Below are 20,647 nucleotides of genomic sequence, written 5' to 3' on the forward strand. Positions count from 1 at the left end.
ACTTTGGAACATCACTGTGATGCTTTTTTTTCCTCCTCCATTACTACTCCAGAACAAAATATCATAAAATCACAAAATGGTTTAGGTTGGAAGGGACCTTAAGGACCACTCTGTTTCAAACCCTTGCCTTGGGCAGGGTTGCCACCCACCAGATCAGGCTGCCCAGAGCCCCGTTCACCTCAGCCTTGAACGCCTCCAGGGACTAGGCATACACAGCTTTTGTGGGCAGCCTGTGCCAGTGCCTCACCACCCTCTGAGTAAAGAATTTCCTCCTAACATCCAACTTATATCTCTCTTCTTTTAGTTTAAGACTGTTCTCCCTTGTCCTATCACTATCAGCCTGTGTAAAAAGTTTTCTCCCTTTTGTTTATAAGCTCCCTTTTGAATATCAAAGGGCTGCAATATGCTCACCCCAGAACCTTCTCCTGACTGAACAAGCCCAGCTCCCTCAGCCTTCCTTTGTAGGAGAGATGCTCCAGGCCTCTGATAATCTTCATAGCCCTCATCTGGACCCGCTTCAACAGCTCCACATCTTTCCTGTGCTGGGGGCCCCAGGTAGTACTCCAGATGGGGCCTCATGAGATCAGAGCAGAGGGGGAAAACCGTCTCCCTCTCCCTGCTGGCCACCCCTCTATTGATGCAGCCCAGGATACTGTTGGCCTTCCAGCTACAAGCGCACACTTCTGGCTCATGTCCAGATTTTCATCCACCAGAATCCCCAAGTCCTTCTCCACAGAGCTCCTCTCAAATGAGTTCTACTCCCAGTCTGTACACATATCTGGGACTGTCCTGGCCCAAGTGCAGCACCGTGCACTTGGTCTTGCAGAATCTTATTAGATTCACATGGGCCCATGTTTCAAGCCTTTCCAGGTCCCCCTGGATGGTGTCCCTTTCTTGTATTATATCACCTGCATCACACAGCTTTGTGTCATCTGCAAACTTGCCGAGGGTGCAGTCCCCTCAGTCTCACTGTCCAGGTCATTGATAAAGATTTTGAAGAGTAGTGGTCCCAGGACAGATCCCTGGGGGATTTGTCACTGCCCTTCACCTGGACACAGAGCCACTGACCACAACATTCTGACTGTCACCATCCAACCCATGCCTTATCCACTGAAGAGTTCACTCTTCCAATCCATATCCCTATCCTCTTAGGCTAAATGAGAAGGTCGAAAGCTTATGGTGAACCAGACAGGTCAATTTATGATTATGAAATGAATTATATTTCATAATGCAATGTAAGAAATTACTTCAGCTTTTACCATATAAAAATATTTAAAGCTTTCATGTATCATACCAGTATTTGAAATCATGTTATTGATTTCATTTTAACTGGCATTATTTAAAAAAAAAAAAAAACTATGGCATTTTATCAATGGACCTGTGCTAAGCCACTCCAAACATCTGTTAACATTCCTTATTAATCGTAAAATTTAGTAAATTATGATAGGTACACTATGCTAATATGTTTTTCATCCATGTCAGGGCAGACTCAGAGTGTTGACTTTATAAGCAAATCTATTAATATTAACAACTTTATAATATCACCATGATTTGAGTGGTCTTAGATGATTTGAGTGCTTTGGATACCTATGGATTGTGGCTACATAGGGTGGCAGTGTCTACTTGGAAGAATAGCTGAAGGTAATGTAGAAGACAGCTGACTTGAAATTGTCTAAAATGGGAATAAACTTAAAGAGAAGTAACTGTAAACTCAGCATTTACTTGAATATTTTCTTGCATCAGAATTTTAGATTGAAACTGCTAATATTAAGAGTCATGGTGAAAACTGCACCAAAGTTTGAAACAAAACGTTTTTTATGCTTTATGTCACTTCTCTGATGGTGGGAATAACGGTGTTACTCTAATAAATCTCACAACTGAGTGCCTATGTTTTCAGAATTCAGTTCCCCCTACTTATTCCCAAATGACTGTCATTCTGAGGAAGCTTACTGGAAGGGTAGCATTGTGATTTCGTGCTGTAAGAGTTAGATGGTATTGATCCTTTACATGTTCTACCTCTCAGAGCTCAATGTCTGCAGAAGTCACTGAGCTTTGCCCTACTGGTAACTGGCAAATTGTGATTGAAACTGGAGAAAAAGCTCAAATTTATTTTGTTTTGTAGAACAGTTCTGGCTGGTGCGTGTAAAAGTGAGTGTAAGATTTGTGGGTTTTTTGATTTTTTTTGTTTTGTTTTGAAGGGCTGATGGTGGTTTTGTGAATACTGGTTTCAGTATTCCTGCTCTTTTGAACACTCTCCTATATTACAAATACACAACAGCTGCCAAATTATCATATTGCTTTGCTTACTACATACATGCCCAAGTCTTAATATTTTTATTTTTCTTAAGATGTATAATACGTGTTTAAATGTAAGAGGAACATGATTAGAAAAAAAAATGTTTAAAGAAATACTTTGGGACAGGACAAGGCATCCTAATACTTACTGATCCATTTCCAACAGCTTCACTAATAAGTGGAAAGTTGTTTTTTTCCTGCAAAAAAATGAAAAAGAAAAAAAAATCTGTTTAGTCTAAAGGAGGCAGAACCCATCCATGAAAAGAAATTGGCTGAACTGTGCATTAACTTTTTCAGTCGCTATTCACACATTATTTTCATACGTTGACAGTTTGGTTTCTATCTCTCTAGGTCTTTCTCCCATTGTATTTGAAACAATCTTTTCATATAGATATTATACTCATGTAAACTCTCATATTTTATTTTTTACCTCTGCAAATGCTATCAGGCTCTTGGGAATACAAAAATAAAATTTTCTTATGTTTCTCTTTTACTAAATTGAGGTAATGAGTTCAACACAACCTCTTTGAGCTGAGCTAAACTTGAGATGGATCTGAAAATGACAAGAATTGATTTTCAAGACTGAAAAAGCAATCAGGCATACCATGAATTCCCTTAAGGCAAAATCATTACTTTCCACACCAACTGTCCTGTTGTTCATGAAATTACTTGCAAAGCTCTTCGGAAAGCTTCTTGTCAATGGTTTACGGGTGTTCAGTCCGGTTCTGTGACGAAGGGGACGGGGGTCCACGGGTTCACGCCCCGGGAAAAGGGAAAAGGGGAAAAGGGTAAGGAGATGGCCCTGAGAGCAAAGAACAGTGGCAACAATCTGAGGAGAAACAAACTAATTTACTAAATAAGATATTGGAATGCAAAACCACACACTATAATACAATATAATTACAATTTAAGCTGATAAATCCAATACAGAGAGAGAGAATGTCCCAAAATCAAGGTAGGCCTTACTCTACTACCGACGATACGACGGCTGGAGAGCGAGGTGCTGCCAAGACGAGAGACGGCGGAAAAAGGGACGACGTCTCGTGATCTGCAAGTTTTTATACTGCGAGCTTTTATCTTTTCCCTCCGGCTGGAAATGGTAACAGAGGAGAAAAGTACCGTGGGGACTGTAGTAGTCCTTCTCTTCTGAGGACCAGGTATATCCACTACATGATGTTATGATGTGGAATACCAATAACTGAAAATCACAAAACCATGACACTTCTTCAAGAGAGTGTTATAATGTACACCATCGTAGGGATTACAGCACACATACAGATAGAGCTGCAGTAGAAGTTAGGTACGTGGTCAACAGCTTGACAATCCTTACAAATTTAAGGATAAATTCTAACTGTAAAAATTCACTCTGATTTTCCAACATGTTCAATTTTCAGTAGTTACATCAATAGAACAATCTCAATATATAATGTAGCTTCTCCTCACGAGAAGCAACTGTCTCTGCAATAGCAGTACTGGAGTCAACAGGTAAATCATGGGCCAAACTGGTTAAGAGTGTAGGAATTTTAAAGCCACTTCCAATAAATAATAATAAACATTTAACTAACCATATATCCAGCCTTCTTGTTCTATTCAGTTGATGCTCTAAAACCAGCCATCAGCCATGTCAGTTTTCCAGAAGATTGGAGAATTTCTTTGTGGATGACTTTTTAATGCACTGTTACCAAGCCTATGAAAATAGTCAGAGGCTTAAAAAGGCAGTCAGGAATTACGTTAATTGATATGACTCTGAGAATAACCCTGCAGACAGAATCAGCTGTACGCAGAATTGCCAACATAAATACCCTGTAAAGATCCAATAACCCTCCCCTCCTTCCACATCTGCGTGGGAGGGATAACAGAGACCTTTCTCTGCAAGGTTCAGGACCAAAACCCACCAGAATAAATGAAGTTCTGATTATATTTCCTAATTAAGATTAAGGGGAAGGCAGCAAATATGGCTGCTGTTGTACCAGCTTACAATCAAAACCAGAATGGGCATGCACAGCTGGCAGATAACAGGGTGAAAAGCTGAAACAGTCAATATCTAGTACAAACTCTAGAAAAGCACTGCTCATTGACCACGCTGGCTGAACTTGACAGAATGACAAAGCCTCACTGTATTACACTGACAAGCTCTGTATCCTACCTTGGAAAAGACTTGCTGCAGTAACAGAGAATTTACTGAACAGCATTGAGAAGTAGTCTGGAAATCTCCCTTCAAAGATAAATCATTTTCTTAGAGGTGGAGAGTTGTGTCACATGGTACCTTTTTGTGCTCTTTAAACACTACCTGCATTCTCTTGTAGTTTCCATTCTGCTCCATCAGATAAGAAATCTTAGGAAGACAGGCATAAGTATGAAATCTTTTTATCCTTATTGTCATCTTTTCACTTAAGAATAAATAGCAAATTAATGTTTGTTTCTGGTGCTTGAAATCAACGTGCTACATGATTAATACAAACTTGCCTAACAAAAACGGTAAAATAACTGGGTTCCATAACGAACACAGAAGCTGCGTGGAGGTGGATGGATACATAAAAGCAATTCATTATCAATATTCTTTTGAATTTCGTAATTAAATCTCTTTCCTCTATGTCGACACGCGCTTATTCATTAATTATTCAGCTTGCACTCCGGCTGATGAAAAACGCTGGGTTTTGCAGACTCTACTATTCCCCGTGCTGTACTGCAACTACTACCTACCTCGCATTAGAGCGGGCCGCTGGGCACCGTACTGACAGCCGGAGACAGGTTTGCTCAAGGCTGACAGCACAGGCGCGGAGGCCGGAGCCGGATGACAGACGCGACCGTTCGCTCTGCACTGTCCCGGCGGACACGCAGCCCCGCAGGGCCGGCACCGCTCCCCTCCCCCCTGCCCCGCGGTGCCTCTCGGCCGCTGGTGGGCGCGCAGCCCGCGGGGCACGGCCGCGCTCCTCGCCGCCCGCCTGCGCAGCGCGGCGCTGCCCGCTTCCTGCCCGTCGCCCGCCCAGTAGCCGCCCCGCCACCCGAGCGCTTGTCATTTGCATTCTTCCGCCTATCGGGAGGAGGCGGAAGCCTGTAGCCCCCCCCTGGCGGGGGGGAAGAGACGACGGCCGGCGGCGGCCGGGGCCATCGAGCCGTCCGCTGGGCTGCCCGCGCGGCGCCGCGCATCTGCCTCTTCCCGCGCTCCACCTCCGCCGGGGGAGCCGCGGGGGCCGTACGTGCTGGGTCGGCGGCGAGGGGAGGGTCTGCGGCTCGTCGTTGCTGCGCCAAGCGCCGGCCCCGCCGCGCCGCCAGGGACCGGGTGCGGGCGCCGCCGCCACCGGGCTCTGCGCGCTGCTGCTTCGCGGCGATCGCCGCTGCCGGCGGGAGGGGCAGGGATGTGAGCGGCCGGGCCGGCTTGGCTCCCCCTCCCTTTTTTATTTTTTTATTTTTTTTCCTCAGGAAAAAAAAAAAAAAAAAAAAAAAAAAAGCCAACCACCCAAACCAACCGACCAACCCCAAAAAACCCTGAGGGCGTGGGGGGTGGGGGGATCCCGTGTCGCCGCCGCCACCCTCCGCTGGATCTATTGTCAGGGAAGGAGGAAATTGCCATCCGCCGGCAGCGGCGGCACATCTGGGCGGGCACATCTGGGCATGCAACATCGGCTGCCGGCGCCCGCCTGCTCCGTCCTCCTGCCGGCCGCGCGGAACGCTGCGGGGCGCGGAGAGGCTGCCGCTCGCCCGCCGCCGGGTCCATAATTCGGGACCGAACGTAGAACCGGGGGGTGGGGGGGGGGCTGGGGATAAAGGCTGCTTTTTTCTTCTTCCCCTGGGATCTATTCCATGGGGATGTGTTCAAGACAAGAGAGGATTCAGAAGGATATTGACGTTGTGATCCAAAAGTGCAAGGCGGAGAAGGACTGCCTGTTTGCAGGTGAGTTTCCCCCACGGGCGCCGGTTCGGCGGTTACGAGGCTGCCGTTGCCCGACCCAGACCCGCGGTGTCGCGGCTCGAGCCGGGCCGTGTCCTTCGGGGCCGCCCCCGGGAGCGGGGCCGCCGTGTGTCTGCCCTTAGTCCCCTTCCTCGTCCTCCTCCTCCTCCTCCTCCTCTCCTTCCGAGGGCATATGAGGGCAGAGGAGACCAGGAGCCGGCTGGGAAGGGGGGGGCATCCCGGGCCGGGCAGCGTGGCAGCGGCCGCACGCCGAGCCGTGCGGTGTGCGGCTGTGCGTGTGCCCGTGCCCGCCTGCCGCAGCCCGCAGCTGTTGGGCGAGCTGCTCCCTGCTGCTCGCCGCCCCAGCGGCGGCCGCGCGGCTGTTGGGGTCCCGTCGGTGCGCGTGTTCGCCCCCGCGGGGCGGTGGACGCGGCGGGACCCCTCCCGGCCCCAGCGGCGGGGCTCGGCCGGCTGCCGCCGCGGGCGCCGGGCCGGCGGTTGCCTGTTGCCGTTACCGACATGGAAATCCCTGCCGTTGCCATAGCGCCGGGCACTTGTTGCGAGGGGCTGGGGGAGCTGCCGCCTTCCCGCTGGTACACGCCGAGCCCCGTCCCCAACCAGTCCCCCTTGGCGGCGTGCGAAACCTCGGCGATTTCAGCCCAAATAGGGAACCAACGGGAAGCCGAGCGCTAATAACGCGGCCCTTTGTGTTTTCAGATTTCAGGTACTCAGACTCCACCTTTACCTTCACCTACATTGGAGGCTCCAAAAGGTACCTTATTTTCAGTCGTTACACCCTCGCTCCCGGCCCGCCGCATTATTTCAGCCCCATTTGCTGCCTTGCCTCGTGCAAGGAGGATCAATCAGTAAATCATCCGCGTTTGCACAAACGTACACTGAGGAGGAGGTGTGGAGGGAGGTGACCAGAACGGTGATCCTCGCCTGAATGCTGCTCAGAGGCGCTTCGCTGCTTCTGTTTGTTCATTTGTGTGCATAACCTTAATTTCTGCCATATGTGAACTTAACTGCAGAGTGTCAGCATATGAAATACAGAGTTAATTCATCCTAAAAAAAAAAAAAGTTATGATTTTAATAAAAAATAGTCTGTATTTCACATCAGCACCTCATTCTCTTGTATTTGAGAGCCACGTTTGGTCCCACGACAGAAGCACGGCTGCCTGCAGTTGACCAAATTAAACTACTGCAAGTTCAGGGAAGCGTCAGTGTAGCTTACAAGGTTACAAGATTGCTTTAACTGAGTGTTAGTTTAAATATGATTCCTAAACAGCTCCGAGTTTTTGGTTATAAACTGGACTGGATTTTATTATTGTTTTCACCATTTATTTTCTTCCTCTGTTTTTAAAAGGAAGTGTTAATTGCACAGTCAAAAACCCACACTAGTCCAACACACATCATTTTTGTCACCCTGGCTCTGAGTTGCCTTTTCCTTGATAGGGTATTTACAGTATATACTAAGTTGTTATCTTTTAGTTTAATTTTATTAGACTTGGCAAGGTCTTGGCTTTTTTTTTTTTTTTTAATTATTTCTTTTTTTTTTTTCACCACAGCTTATCTTTAGGGGCTGTTTCTCCTTCCCAGGGTATGTCAGGTTACAGTGTCCTGGAGCTGCCCTTTGCAAGGAAGCTCTGGGTGCCCCACACCCTCTGTTCTGCTCTGTGCACACTTTGGGCACTGGCTACAGGGTGGGCACCCAGATGGTCTCTGGGCTGTTAGGCTGCTTGGAAAAATGCATTCCTACTTCAGTGCCCTGTCTTCTCCGACTGGGGGAGGAACAACGTACGTCATTTTCAGTGGAATAGAGTAGTCCCCCTGCCAGAGAATCAGATGTGCCTTCAGGTTGCCTGAAATATACTCTTTAATTTAGGGTTTTGGTATACATTTTGTTTTGTTCTTGTTTTAAAAGACAATATACAGTAAAAATGATCTTATAGAAAATACAATTGTTTAGTTAAAATAATTGAATTTGAAAGCTACTTTGCACTGTTTGCTAAACCACATACTGCAGCAAGAAACCAGGAAGTGAAACCTGTCTATTGTTTCTGTTTCCCAAGCTGAATAAAGTAAAAGGCCTAAGGGCATAGCTGGTGGAAAACAAACCGGTTTATAGACGCTGGAACAAAATGTTTTCACGTCTGCAAGGGGAGACGGAAGATAGCCATGCATCCCACAACTTTGAGTTTTACCTAGGGTCAGGATTTGTGGAGGAAGCTGTTGACTAAAAAGTAGTCTCAGGGTCTTGAAAATTCAACTGAACAGGGAAACTGAAGCTAGGCTCAGAGCAATTGGTGAAAGTGGGTTGTTACAGGGAGGATACCCAATTTTCACTTTCCTTTTGGTATTTAAAGACATTTTAAAAAGCATCCTTTGGGCTAAGAGTTTCATGTTCTCTGCTTGTTTGTATTTTGGTGTAGGAGTGTGTTTTACACGCAGCATACTGAGAGACCAGGCTGTGGTAGTGAGCTCCCCTATGAGGTACATAAAATGGAATCTCCAGGTCTTTTCTGGTAAAGGCGCAACTGTTCTCATATTGCAGTGAGATAGCGATTTTGTAGGGGAGCTGCTGGCCAAGCCACATTTGGTCTGTGCCATGTGTGGCATCAGAGCAGGCCTCCAGGATCAGCTTGGTGAGGATCTGCAGTCAGTGGTGGATTAATGGATTACTGCTTAAGGATCTTTTTCATGCATTTGGCTGTGACTTTTTTTCCAACTGACATTGCTGCAGCTGTGGACTTCCTGAGTGGTGATGCCATTTTTGGAATACTGCACTCAGGAATTGTCCCTAAATGACACAAATGATTTCCTCATGGTCACAAGCTGAGGGGCAGCTGGTAGACCTCATTCTACTGCTTCAGATACTCAGTCTTTGATGACTTTGTTCTTCAAACTGACCTGAACAAGGTTTTCAAGTCATAGGTAAAGGGTGTATGCTGAATTTTTGAAACGAGAAGTAAGCTCACGCAAATAAGTGTTGAAATAGTATTTATGAAACATTATAGTACTTTGGCACTTTCCTGCTTTGCTTGGAATTATGTCTTTTTCATGCTCTGTTTCCTCTGGATGTTCCTTTAGGTCAATGTGTAGTATCACTTTGGGTTCAATGTTTAGAATAACAGGTTGCTCCAAAAGTAATGCCTCCTATTTATTTCCATAGAAACTACAACAAATACAAAGAGCACAATAACACTGTTTGATAGAGCAAATTCTCGGCTACAAAACACTCTTTTTTAATGTAGTCACCACTATTAGCTATGTATTTTCACTAGTGATGAACAAGAGCCTGAGTACCACTCTCGTCAAAATCTCGAGTACCAATCTTGTCAAACATGGATCCCATGTTGCTGTCACCACTGCTGAAATGCACCACCCACTGCCTCACTATGCTAACATCCACTGCTTGGTCTCCATAAGTGTTCGACAAGTGCTGATGAATGTCAGTGGGTGCCATTTTTTTCTGCATGGAGGAATTCAGTGACACACCTTTGCTTAATATGCACTTCCATGTCAGACACCATTCTGTCAGGCTGTCCCAGCGCTGTCATCTGTCATATGGCAACAAAGTGTAATACTGGAATATTGGTGGGAAGGTTCGCCCTCTACTGCCGCACCACTAACATCTGCCTCTGATGTTGTGAGCCAATGAAATAAAATGGAAGGCATTGCTTTTGGAGTAGTCCTTGTATCAGAGCAGAAACCCCTGAAATATGTATTTTCTGTTTGAGAAGGAAGATTATCTTGAGCCTTATCTTGTGTGTAGGCAGGTTGTAATACTGTTGAGTTTGACATCACTAGAGGTTTTTTTCTCATCCTGTTTTTACCTCTACTGCACATTAAGTCCTTTTGTCTGTGGTCCTAACACGCTCAGAGCCAGTTTCTTGGTAACTGGTATAGTGATACAACCACGGAACTCCCTGAACCACTATTATTAGTTCAGTTATATGGAGGAGCTGATACTTACGTACGTTCTTTAACTTTTTAAGTTCGTATGTGTGATGTTTATCTTCTCAGAACCAGCTTCTGTACCTGCTTTTTTTACTGTTGCTTGGGTTGATTGTTTGGTCTCTTCCTATGTTAGTTCTGTTCAGATACAGAGGGGATACAGGACCACCTTGCGGATCAAGTCACGTAGACTGGTCTGATCTGAAGTATATTTAACATAGCCTCAGTGGAGTGGATTTGTATTCCCACAGGAGAGTCCTGAACCAAACCTGAAGGCATGACTTAGCTGTCATTCAAGTACAGAGGTTCCAGGGAAACCAACTGAGAACTATTATCATTTTATTCACTGTATAGATTTGTTCCAATACGTGACTTTTAAGTCATATGAAGCTATTACATTTTGTAAATAACATATGTAAATGATCACTGGATGGGCATAAATGCACCTAGAGGAGATTTTACATTTGCACGTAGAAGGGAAAAATATCTCTAAGTACAACCATATATGTATGGTATGAATTATCATGAAAAATGAAAACTTCCTTTTATTTCTTTTTTTTTAAATGCATTGTTTTCACACCTCCGAGTTATTAGAGCTGTTGGACACTGTGAACATGCTTCCTGGATTGGGAAAATCAGTAATTTATTGGTGGAGCACATAATGTGGGCACTAAATAGGAAGCAAATTGTTTGTCACTTTGATAATTTTTAATTTCACTGTTAGAAAGCCAAAGGTAGGGTGAAAGATACCTTTTAAAGTGAGGTGTTCATTTGGGTACTGTGCCTGTGCAAGATTTACTCTTCTTTAACTACAGCTGGCGGGATATCAGGAATGACTGGATTCTTTATGCTTTTTGCTGCAGGATCTAAGCAGGGCATTAAAGTGTGGACACATTGAGGTGCTTTCTTTTCTTTAAGAATCTCTTGTTTCCTTTGTCCTATTATATGCCCCTCAGTGAGGTGTTCCTTCTCCTCAAGCCCTGCAGACTGAGCAGAATTGCAGATCAGATCTGTCATCTTTCAAATAAAAATGTGTGATGTCCTGAAGTTGTTTTCACTTTATTTGTTGTTTGACATAGTTTACATAAAAACAGTGGTTGGTTATGCTGGAGAAAAGATTTTGTCATTTTCTTAGTGTTTTTCTTACCACCACCACCTCCTTGCCCCCCTTCCCCCCCCCCCTTTTTTTTTGAGGCTAACCATGGACATCGTATCAATTCTGAAATATCTCTTTATTCAAATATGTACTTAGCTTCCACTGGCAGTGGGAGAAAGTGACAGTAAGCTGTTTATGAAAACAGATCTTACACCACAGCACACTGTAAAGAAACTAGATAAGACATAAGACCTAACCACAAAGACTAATTTTGACAGAAAAATTCCCATCTCCAATTTGCACAGTGGACTGTTGTGGTCTGCCTTTCATACATGAGCAGAATGATCATACTAATGGCAATTCTGCAGTTGCAAGGAAAGTAGAATTTTTGTCTGAAATAATTGTTTATATTTGCTTAAAACTGTGAACTTGTGTTACTTTGATTTTGAATACTATATTTTGTGTGTGTGTGTGTGTGTGTGTGTTTTCTATTCAGGGAGTTATACATAGCAGTTAGCACTGCAGCATCAAAGATTCTCATGTAAACCCAAAAAGTTAATTCCCAGCTCATGTAGCAGTGAAATATTTCATAGCTGTGGCGCTGAAAGAGTAACTGAATTGCTTGTGGCTAGCTACAGGAAGAGACTAAACTCACTATCTGAAGTCCTAGTACATTTTATGCACTGCATGTTTGAACCACTCGATGATACATAGGTTCAGATGATTGTTTTTTTCCCTTTAGCGGTATGTCTTTTGATTTATTTTTTTGCTTATATCGTAGTGATATTTACATGAGATCAGTAAGACTCGTCTACATCAGAGGTTCAATTTGGTGAATAGTTTTGAAATTCTGGTGTCATTCTGGTAATGTTGAAAGTCTTCAGTACGAAAAAAAAACAACCCAGGGAAGAAAGTGATTTCAGGCTAACTGATTTGTGTTTTTATCTTAAAATTTACATTCCACTTACATACTATTGAAAGAAAAGAAGAAATAGAATTGAAAAGCATTTTTTGAACTATAACATTAAAAAATGCGTACATGAAAATATCAGAATGGAACACTTTTCTGAATGTTTTAATTTTCTTCTTTCATTTCCACTGTAATCTAGTTTAAGACTGGCCTTTTTTGGATAGGTTAGTTTTAGCCTAGCTCCTATGTCTGGTTCGGTGTTTACTGGCTTAAGGAAGGGAGCTATGCAAGGGAAGAAACTGTGGACTGCTCCCTTTAGGAGCACTGGTGGCTTGCATCAGATGCAAGTGTTGCTGAAAGTATGACCTAAGACAAGAAAATTGTTCTCATGGAATCTATTGTTCTGAGTGATTTTAGTTTAGTGGGAATCCGTTTTATAAAGGCCTTTGGAAGGGTTGGTGCAGGTACAGTTCATCTTCCATTGATGGCTGTACTTAATTGTGATCAAGTTATTAAATATGTTATTAAATTCCTAAAATCTGTCTCTACTGTAGTAAGATAGGTATGAAAACCAGACAGACAACTTGCCCTTAACACTGTTTATTACTGTTTCTAAATAGCTGGAAGATTGTACTGTGTCTTTGAATTTTAACTTCCTCATCAAATATGACTTTTTTGTTGGGATTGTACCATTTCCTGGAAAGATAAATCTGTGATGTGAGTTGGGATTCTAATTTAGATATAGCATGGCATGCCTTGAGATTTTCATTTCTTCATTAAAAATTCTATAGTTGAATTAATGTTGAATACTGCCTTGAGCACTTTTGTAAAACAATTTTCTGTCAGGTATTAATGAAATTTCAGTTTTAAACTCTCTCTTCAGGACAAACATTTTCCATCGTATAAATTCCAGTTAACCTATTTTGTACTCGTATTGTCTGTACATGAAACCTATCCATACATTCCTATAGTTTGTTTTTTTTTTTATAGTTTCCACAAGAGATTCAGTAGGTGTGTTTTAACAAATGATTCATCCTGAAAAGACATCTAGTAGAATAATGTAGTAAAAATGTCATTAAACGCAACACTGAAGATTTGTGAAAAGAAAAATCCATTGAACTCACAGTTTCATTGAGCTTGTCTTCATTTGGTGGTCTTGTTTCTGACAGGTCTTTCTTGCTTTACTGTTAGAAAATCAGCAGAGTCTGAAATGAACCCAATCCCCATCACTGCATATAGTAAAAATGATGTTCTTCAGAGAGACTGCAGTCTTGTAGAGATGTGTTTCTAGTCTGATGAAGCTGGGCTCTCCCATCTCTGCTATGTATTGTAGTGATACTAGGAACAGTGCATTCAAATTGTGATTTCCTTCTGTCATAAAAATGTGTCTTCAGGCACATAAATATATGGCCTAATTTCCAGAAGTGCTGAACTCCCACACCATGTAGTGGTCTCAGTATTACTGTACACTGCTTAGCGCTTTTAAAAAACGTTAGGTTCTTTATGCAGCTGTACTTGTATGCACTGGTGTTTAAATGTTGCACCAGCACAGAGCTGGGAAAAGCTCTTGAATGTCTTTACAGAAAATGTTTTCAGCAACTACTTCTTTCTTTTCACCACATATTTTAACACAATTCGTTCCTAAAAATAGACCTGCAGGCCTATTGTTACAGTAACTAACTGTTAGCGTCTTAATGTGATAGGACAAATAAATTTAAAAGTGGAGTTCACTGTAACAACATTGATTTAGATCATTTTGTCTGTATTGGGATTAATGACATTTCTGATTTCTCTATTAGTCCATAATAATTTCCCATATTTTTCATCACTGATAAATAAAGAGCTGAAGATAACTGCTGGCCTCTTTTTTCCATGGATTACTTATTGTGCAGAATATGAATTCTTATTTGAGTCATAGTCAAATCACTGAATCAAAACATCTACTTTAATAAGCTTGAACAGCTAGAGAGAAAGTAAATTTTAAACTGCTGGTTTAAACTGCTGGTTAAAAATTTTAAACTGCTGCTTCAGTTTAGTTAAAGGTATACGTTAGAAAGGAATAAAAAGTGAATAAATCTAGAGAAAGACCAACATACAGTTCCACCTGGACATTAAATAATTCTCACTTAAGAGTATTTTATCTCGCTTAAGAACTGTTAAGATTTAATGTCCTCTGTGATATAGGAGTGAAGATTTTTACAGATGTTTCATTGAACTGGCTTCGTCGGAGGAAGAGGAGCTCCTTTAAAAAGAGTAAAATGGTCTCATAAAGAAAAGCCTACTATCCTTTGCAGCAGTAGCTGGAAAAATCTCACTAAAAAAAGGACTAAACAAGGTACAGAAATACATCTTCCCTTGCCTTCCCCAGACAGCCTTCTGCATGCTCAAGATCTAAATGCCAGATCCATTTCTATGGGAATAAGAACAGGAAAGAGCCTTGCGTAGGGACTGTGAACAATTGTTGCTTTACGAGTCAGACTTCTCCTGGGAGGATCTGTTATCTCCAGGGAGCTTTACATCAGACACTGTGTTCACCTGCTAGAAGGGCTAAGCAACATCATATGTACACTTCTGGCATTATCTAATCCAGTGGGATTAAGTAACGGTTTTGCACATGCTCACGTAAGGTACCAAGGAGAAAACAATTGTGGGTAAGGGTTGGAGGCTGAGGATCTTTCCATGAGCAATTTGGGGGCAGAATATCTGTGTAAGCCCTGTAGAAGAGCTCTGCCTTCTCTTAGCTGTTTCAGGAGACCACAGCCTGTCCTCGCAGTAGGTACTGAGCTGAATCCCTTTGATGGAGTTCTTCCGTAGGGGCACTTGTGTACTGCTTAGCAGGAGCCTGTCTGAAACAAATAACTGAGAACAAGGAGGAAGCTCAGAGAAACCAGCAAGCCCTCTAGATGTCTTCTTCCAACTTCAAGAAAGTGATCAGAAATAAAAGGAGATGCAGCATGTCTCCTGTATAGTGAAATGTACTGTTTACCAAAAGAGAGTGCAAAAAATGGTGATACACCATCTATAAAAAGAATTATATAATTAAATAAGTTCCTCTTGAACTGTGTACAAGTTTACATTTTATCTCATATATACATATATATACAGTTTGTCATCTTGAAATCTTGTTGCTTTAAATGAATGTTTCATTTTATGTTTATAGATATGAATTTGCCGTATTTTAAGAGCAAAGCTAGACAGTAGGATAATTCAGCACTGCTCCACTGTGTTTTTTCTACCCAATTAAGGTATCTGTGAAAGACATTTGCTCTCAAGTAGAAAAAGCAGTTTATGGGTCAGATATAGTATTCCAGGTCATTAGGTTTTCAACAAATTATATAATATTTTATTTTATTGTTTTGTTTGTTTTTGTTTTGCTCATTCTTGCTCATTCTTTTTCTTTAAGGCTGAAAAAGTCATCTTTGATGGAGACTGCTCACCCAACAATAATCAGATTATTAGCATGTTAGGAAAATAATTAGGGTGCTCTTCTGTCAAATTAGAACCCATGACAGCAGTGCCTGTACCAGGCAGCTCTTTCTTGTTATAAAGTACTTGCTGATGGTCGACTGCTTGGTCTCAGTTACAAATGGGTAAATGTAGAGCAATTCCTCTCATGTGAAGGGGCTTTCTTGGGTCTAAAGTAATACTGCAAAATTTTTCATTTGATCCTGTCATTAATCCTAGTGAGTGGCAAGCCAAGTCATTTTTGTCCTGGTGGAGTCAGGAAGACCAGAGCTCTGCTTTAACGTTATTGTCTTTGCAATGTATTCTCATTTTCAAGTACTTTCCTGGATGATAGGAAAACAGCAGTTTATCCAAGGAAAAAATGCTTTATTTATTGCATTTTTATCAAGCCACTGTCATTGTAAAGGGCAAAGATAGAAGGCCAATTGTCAAAATGAAACTTTTTTTTTTTTTTAGCCTTAGCATCTGGAAAGTAGGTTGTCACAGAATTTGCTGGGCCACATGAAAACCTTTTTACTTGTCACTTGCTCGGAATCAGTATTTAATCTTATTGATTAAATTTAAGCTGAATCCCAGAATGGCTTCATAGCTTTTTGTAGCTATAACCATTAGTTGAAACAGAAACGCTAATTTCTTAAGGAAAACTATTTTGTGAATGCACCTAAAAGGATCGTTCTAACTTGGTCCACATAAAAAATGTGTGAAATCACTAGTGTGAAATCCGGTCATTTCACTATATAATTGTACAAAACCTAGTGGAAATGTAAAAAATAGTTTAACAGTAATTTATCTTAAAAAATACGTAAATATTAGAAACTTCTGGAAGACATACATTTGGTTAATGCCTTAGTATAGAAGCTGATGGATACTATGAACTGCCTTCCTTTCTAGATATATAGCTACATAAATTAACATAGCATCCTGGTTTAATATAGTTTTATGAATATATATGTTTAGGTTGCAACAGGAGGAACATAACCCTCTGCAAGTATCTCCTTGGACATACACTAGTTTCGTTAACTCAGGCCAACAGAAATTTTAGTATTGATCTCTCGAGTATGAAGTGAAGAGTCACAATCATCAGTTTACCAAAGATGCAAGCTCTCTTGCCTTTAACTGGCCTGTGTGTACATGCTACTTTTAATATATATACATATAATGTTACATTTATGTATATATATGTATAACACAAGAACAGTAGAGCATCTGGCATATATTTGTGCTTCCTAGATGTTCCCTATGCCAAATTTAGCTATTGAAGGAACTTTTACAACAAACTTTAGTCTTGGTTAAGGCTGCACAACCTTCATTACTGGAATAAAATTGCATGAGATGAGGAGTTCACCAGTTTAGTTCTTGTTTAGGTATTTTGCTAGGTAACTTCATTCTGAAAGGACATTTATAGTTGCATGTTTTGGCTGTTAACATTTTGTTTGTTTGTTTTGACATTCCTGTTTGGCATTTTTATTCTACTTAAAAATGTGTGTATTTGTTTGGGTTTAACTAGAATAGTAAATCAAAAGAAACACGTTCTCTCTATGTACTACACTACAGGGAGTAGATTAATGGAAGAAGACTTGAGGCTCCTTCTGTACCTGAATTTATGTTTCACTGATAAGCTTTTTATTTGTTTTAGGTTGTACTTCTTGTTATGAACAATTACCTACTATATTGTTTCTATGTTTAAACAACAGTAAATAGACATTTAATAATACTACTTCATAAAAATGTTACCATTTACTTAAGGTGTGAAGAAACATATTCATCCTGTAGTTCAGCTAAAACTCAACCTTAATCAAGGGCAACAAACACACAGATTCAGAGTGCAAATACCTTTTACATCTAGCAGTGTCTGGCTTCAAAGCAGGCATGGATGTGCAGCTGCAAGTGTGCTAATAAGGATTAGGCATTTGCTGTCTATGAAGAGAACGAGATCTGCCGGTACATGAGTCAGGATAAAAATTTCAAAGACTATTGATTTTTCTTGTGGAGGACATAAACTGATGATCATTTAGGGTCAAGAAAAGCCTTTACCCTGGCTACCAAGTCTTTCTTCACCTCTCCTGTTAGTAATGGCATTGTCAGACAAGAGCAATGGGTCAGTTCTTTGACTGAAGTATCAAATGAGGCCATGGTGGAAAGTGGCATGTCTTATCTGACATGGCAATTTCTAACACGTCTGCAGCATTTTTTAGAGTATGTAACAGATGTAGAGCTTTTGACATGAGTTCTGAGCAGATTTGTCTGAGCAAATACTGCTGCTTACAGCATATTCCCGTCTGTATTTTGTCCCAAGTCCTTTCTCTGTTGTACTTAATATGATGTAATGTTATCCATATTCTCTAATTTAAATTGACAGATTGCCATGGAATTCTGTAAAGTCACGCCAACTTTGAGCATTGAGGAGCTGTCTATATTCATCTTGTCAAAGAAGCTTAAATAGAACAAACCTAAATATAAGTGTAGTATGTTATCTTCATTGATTTCTAATAGAAAAGATTAATATGTAAGTCTTACAGGTTCCATAGCAAAGTGAAATTACATATTATTTGTATTTGCAGTTTAGCAGGCAAGGGAAGGTTTCATGAAAGCTGACAAAATGAGATATCAATTACCTTACCTGGAGGTGGCTTGTATCAAAGCAGTGGCAGAACCAATATGGGACAGAGATGCCTGAACTGACAGGGAGATTCCTCCACATAGTGAAAGTATTCTCAGAAGTGTGGAATGGAGTCTTGGTTCTGCATGCAATGCAGACACATTAGCAAAGGTGCTGGCCAAGACTTTTCACTTCAGTGCTAAGGAAAGCAGTGCAGAGCCCTTTCCTGTCTGTCTGCGGTGAAGAAGTTACTACAGAACAAATCTGTCCCAGGGAAGATCCTGTCGCCCATAAAATGTCACCTCTGAGCTCTGTCTTAAGAGATAATGGTTACACGAAACTGCAGAAGTTGAAGGTTTCACATAAATCCTGGCCATGCTTTCCATTTCCCAAAGCACAGGCTTCACACGGTTGTCTTTGCATATATTCCCAACTTTTTCCACCCTTCTTGCGCCTGGCTTTTTGTTATTTCGAAGTGCTTTGCATCTTGATTTATTCTGACAACAGATATTCATTGTGCTCATACTATTGGAGCAGACAGTCATGAAATAATTGTTATTTAATAATTGTACTAAGCATATTAACAATATAGGCCAAATATAGATCACGTATCTCTCACTTCTCATCAGATTATAGATATATATATATATATATATATCCTGAAATGCTTGTTATAGTTTTTGGGAAGTTTCACCAGAACAACAATGAATGCTCAAATTGTTAATCAAAGAGATCACGTGTTCATTGCTGTTCGTTATTCCGTTTTTGGTATCTTATATGTGGGTGGCTAGAAAAAAAATAGCTGTTGAAATAATTGCAACTGCAGCCCATGTGTTTGCTGATTTAGGCTTTAAAATCTTCTTTTGCTGAGGATTTCTGCTGTATCTGAGTATGACTCAACTTAGATGTTTAGAAATAATACGTATTTCACATCTTTCACTGTAGATGCTGCGGATGTGTAAGAATGCATTTTAGCTTGAACCAATGAAAGCTGTATGCTTTCAGGCAATATTGAAAATGTTCTACATAGGATTGCAAAGTAAATAAGAAAATAGATGTTACTTCCTACTGTGTCCCAATTCTCTGTTTACAGGCTACTTTCTTTTTAAAAAGTAGTCTTTCTCAACCTTTCCGATTATCTCACCAGTAACTATCCTTCTTTTAGGTTCCCCTGGATATGTTCTGATATTGCCATAAATAATGCCGCACATTTTGTTGAATGAGTGCTGCTGTTGTTGCTTTGAACTTCAGGGTGCCGAGTGCTTGATTTTGGAATCATTACAACATTCTTTTAATGTATTTGTCCAGTAATGTAACTGATGGAGGGCAACTTCTTGCCCTCTGTGATGTTGTTTGAGGTTTTCCTTGGTTGACTTTTGCTTTGTTTTGTACTGATTTATTTGATAGATGAAAGCTGTTCCCTCTTCATGTTGCAAACTAGTTGGCAGAGTTTCACTACTGCAAGCTGGGCTTTTGTCAGTGCTTTGCAAGGGTGAGGCTTGAAAGCCAGGTGTGCCTGCTGTGCTCATAATCAGCCCTGAAGGCATGAGACATGTATGGATAAGCTACTCTGGAGGGTGGTGTGCCAGTAGGTGCAGCTGGAGGAACAGGCTATAGGCTATGACAGCTGGATGAGTGGATGGAGGTTGACATCCTTGTGCAAGCACCCACTCTACAGGCAGCTGGTTGGAGCTAGGTGGAAGCGGCACTGAAATCTGCCTTCGATGAGAGATGTTGGAACAGGAACAGTACTGCCCACAGAGCGGTGGGGATGCCCGCTCCTGCCCACAGGCCTTAGTGCCTCCTGGTGCTGCCTGCAGGCCTTGGTGCTGCCCGCAGGTCTCACACCCATCCCTGCACGTCAGGCAAATTGAAGGAATAAAGTGAATTCAGCATTGGTAAAACCTGGAATAAGTGGATTGAAGATGGATCACAGATCTTACTTATTGCCTCTTCTTTGCTTCTTTAGATCAAACTTAAAATGTTTTCTCCTGGAGAAGAGCTGAGCAGAGAGAGTTTCTCTACAATTACTAATTTTATATGGTAATGTAGTATGCTCAGTCCTACAGCATATGCAGCTGTGCCTGGCCAAATCAGAAGCATGCATATGAGCTGGTTCAGTGTCACATGTATGATGGTTCTTAGCACATCTTTAGTGCTCCATAATAAGATATTTTCTTTCTTTGATTCAAATCTCTGCACATTTTTAAAATGTGCATGCAAATGAACTCAGCCCCTCAGGTTCCTGGTAAGTTGCCACAATGGCTGGGAGCGTGGCAGAGGTTCTGCACCAGTGCCCTGTGGTGTGGTAATGTTACTGTACGTGGCAGAGCCATGATGCAGGAAGGGGTTTGTGCTTCCTTTTTATCATTGCTGCTGTTGCATGAAGCACTATAGAAGAGAAAACTGGAGGAAGTGGTAAAAGACAAAAAA

General features: G+C 41.7%; 2 protein-coding genes across 3 annotated transcripts in view; one reads left to right on the forward strand and one right to left on the reverse strand.

Annotated features, from left to right (window-relative positions):
- Positions 2,899 to 6,013, reverse strand: LOC110389706 (translation initiation factor IF-2-like). The gene is made up of 4 exons (XM_021380568.1): positions 5,766 to 6,013; positions 4,999 to 5,688; positions 3,861 to 3,982; positions 2,899 to 3,020 (listed from the first exon to the last, which is right to left on the reverse strand). The coding sequence occupies exons 1-3, from the start codon at positions 6,011 to 6,013 to the stop codon at positions 3,898 to 3,900; spliced, it is 1,023 nt and encodes a 340-aa protein (XP_021236243.1). The 3' UTR covers positions 2,899 to 3,020; positions 3,861 to 3,897.
- The window catches only part of PARP8 (poly(ADP-ribose) polymerase family member 8), a 120,728-nt gene continuing 105,710 nt past the window's right edge, over positions 5,630 to 20,647 (forward strand). For both annotated transcript variants that reach the window (XM_021379983.1, XM_021379982.1), the window contains exons 1-2: positions 5,630 to 6,190; positions 6,905 to 6,959. In XM_021379983.1, coding sequence (XP_021235658.1) covers positions 6,100 to 6,190; positions 6,905 to 6,959 — 146 coding nt within the window. In that variant the 5' untranslated portion in view covers positions 5,630 to 6,099. The remainder of the gene's footprint in view (positions 6,191 to 6,904; positions 6,960 to 20,647) is intronic.

This window comes from Numida meleagris, chromosome Z (assembly GCF_002078875.1).
Source record: "Numida meleagris isolate 19003 breed g44 Domestic line chromosome Z, NumMel1.0, whole genome shotgun sequence".
Lineage (NCBI taxonomy): Eukaryota > Metazoa > Chordata > Aves > Galliformes > Numididae > Numida > Numida meleagris.

Bases quoted from the DNA above. Each gene is read 5' to 3' on its own strand.
- LOC110389706 (XM_021380568.1), bottom strand. From the start codon at position 6,013: ATGGACCCGGCGGCGGGCGAGCGGCAGCCTCTCCGCGCCCCGCAGCGT. The intron at 5,689-5,765 runs GTTGGTTTGGGT...AAAATAAAAAAG, and splicing joins GGGTTTTTTGGGGTTGGTCG to GGAGGGGGAGCCAAGCCGGC. The intron at 3,983-4,998 runs GTAGGTAGTAGT...CTATTTTCATAG, and splicing joins GCGGCCCGCTCTAATGCGAG to GCTTGGTAACAGTGCATTAA.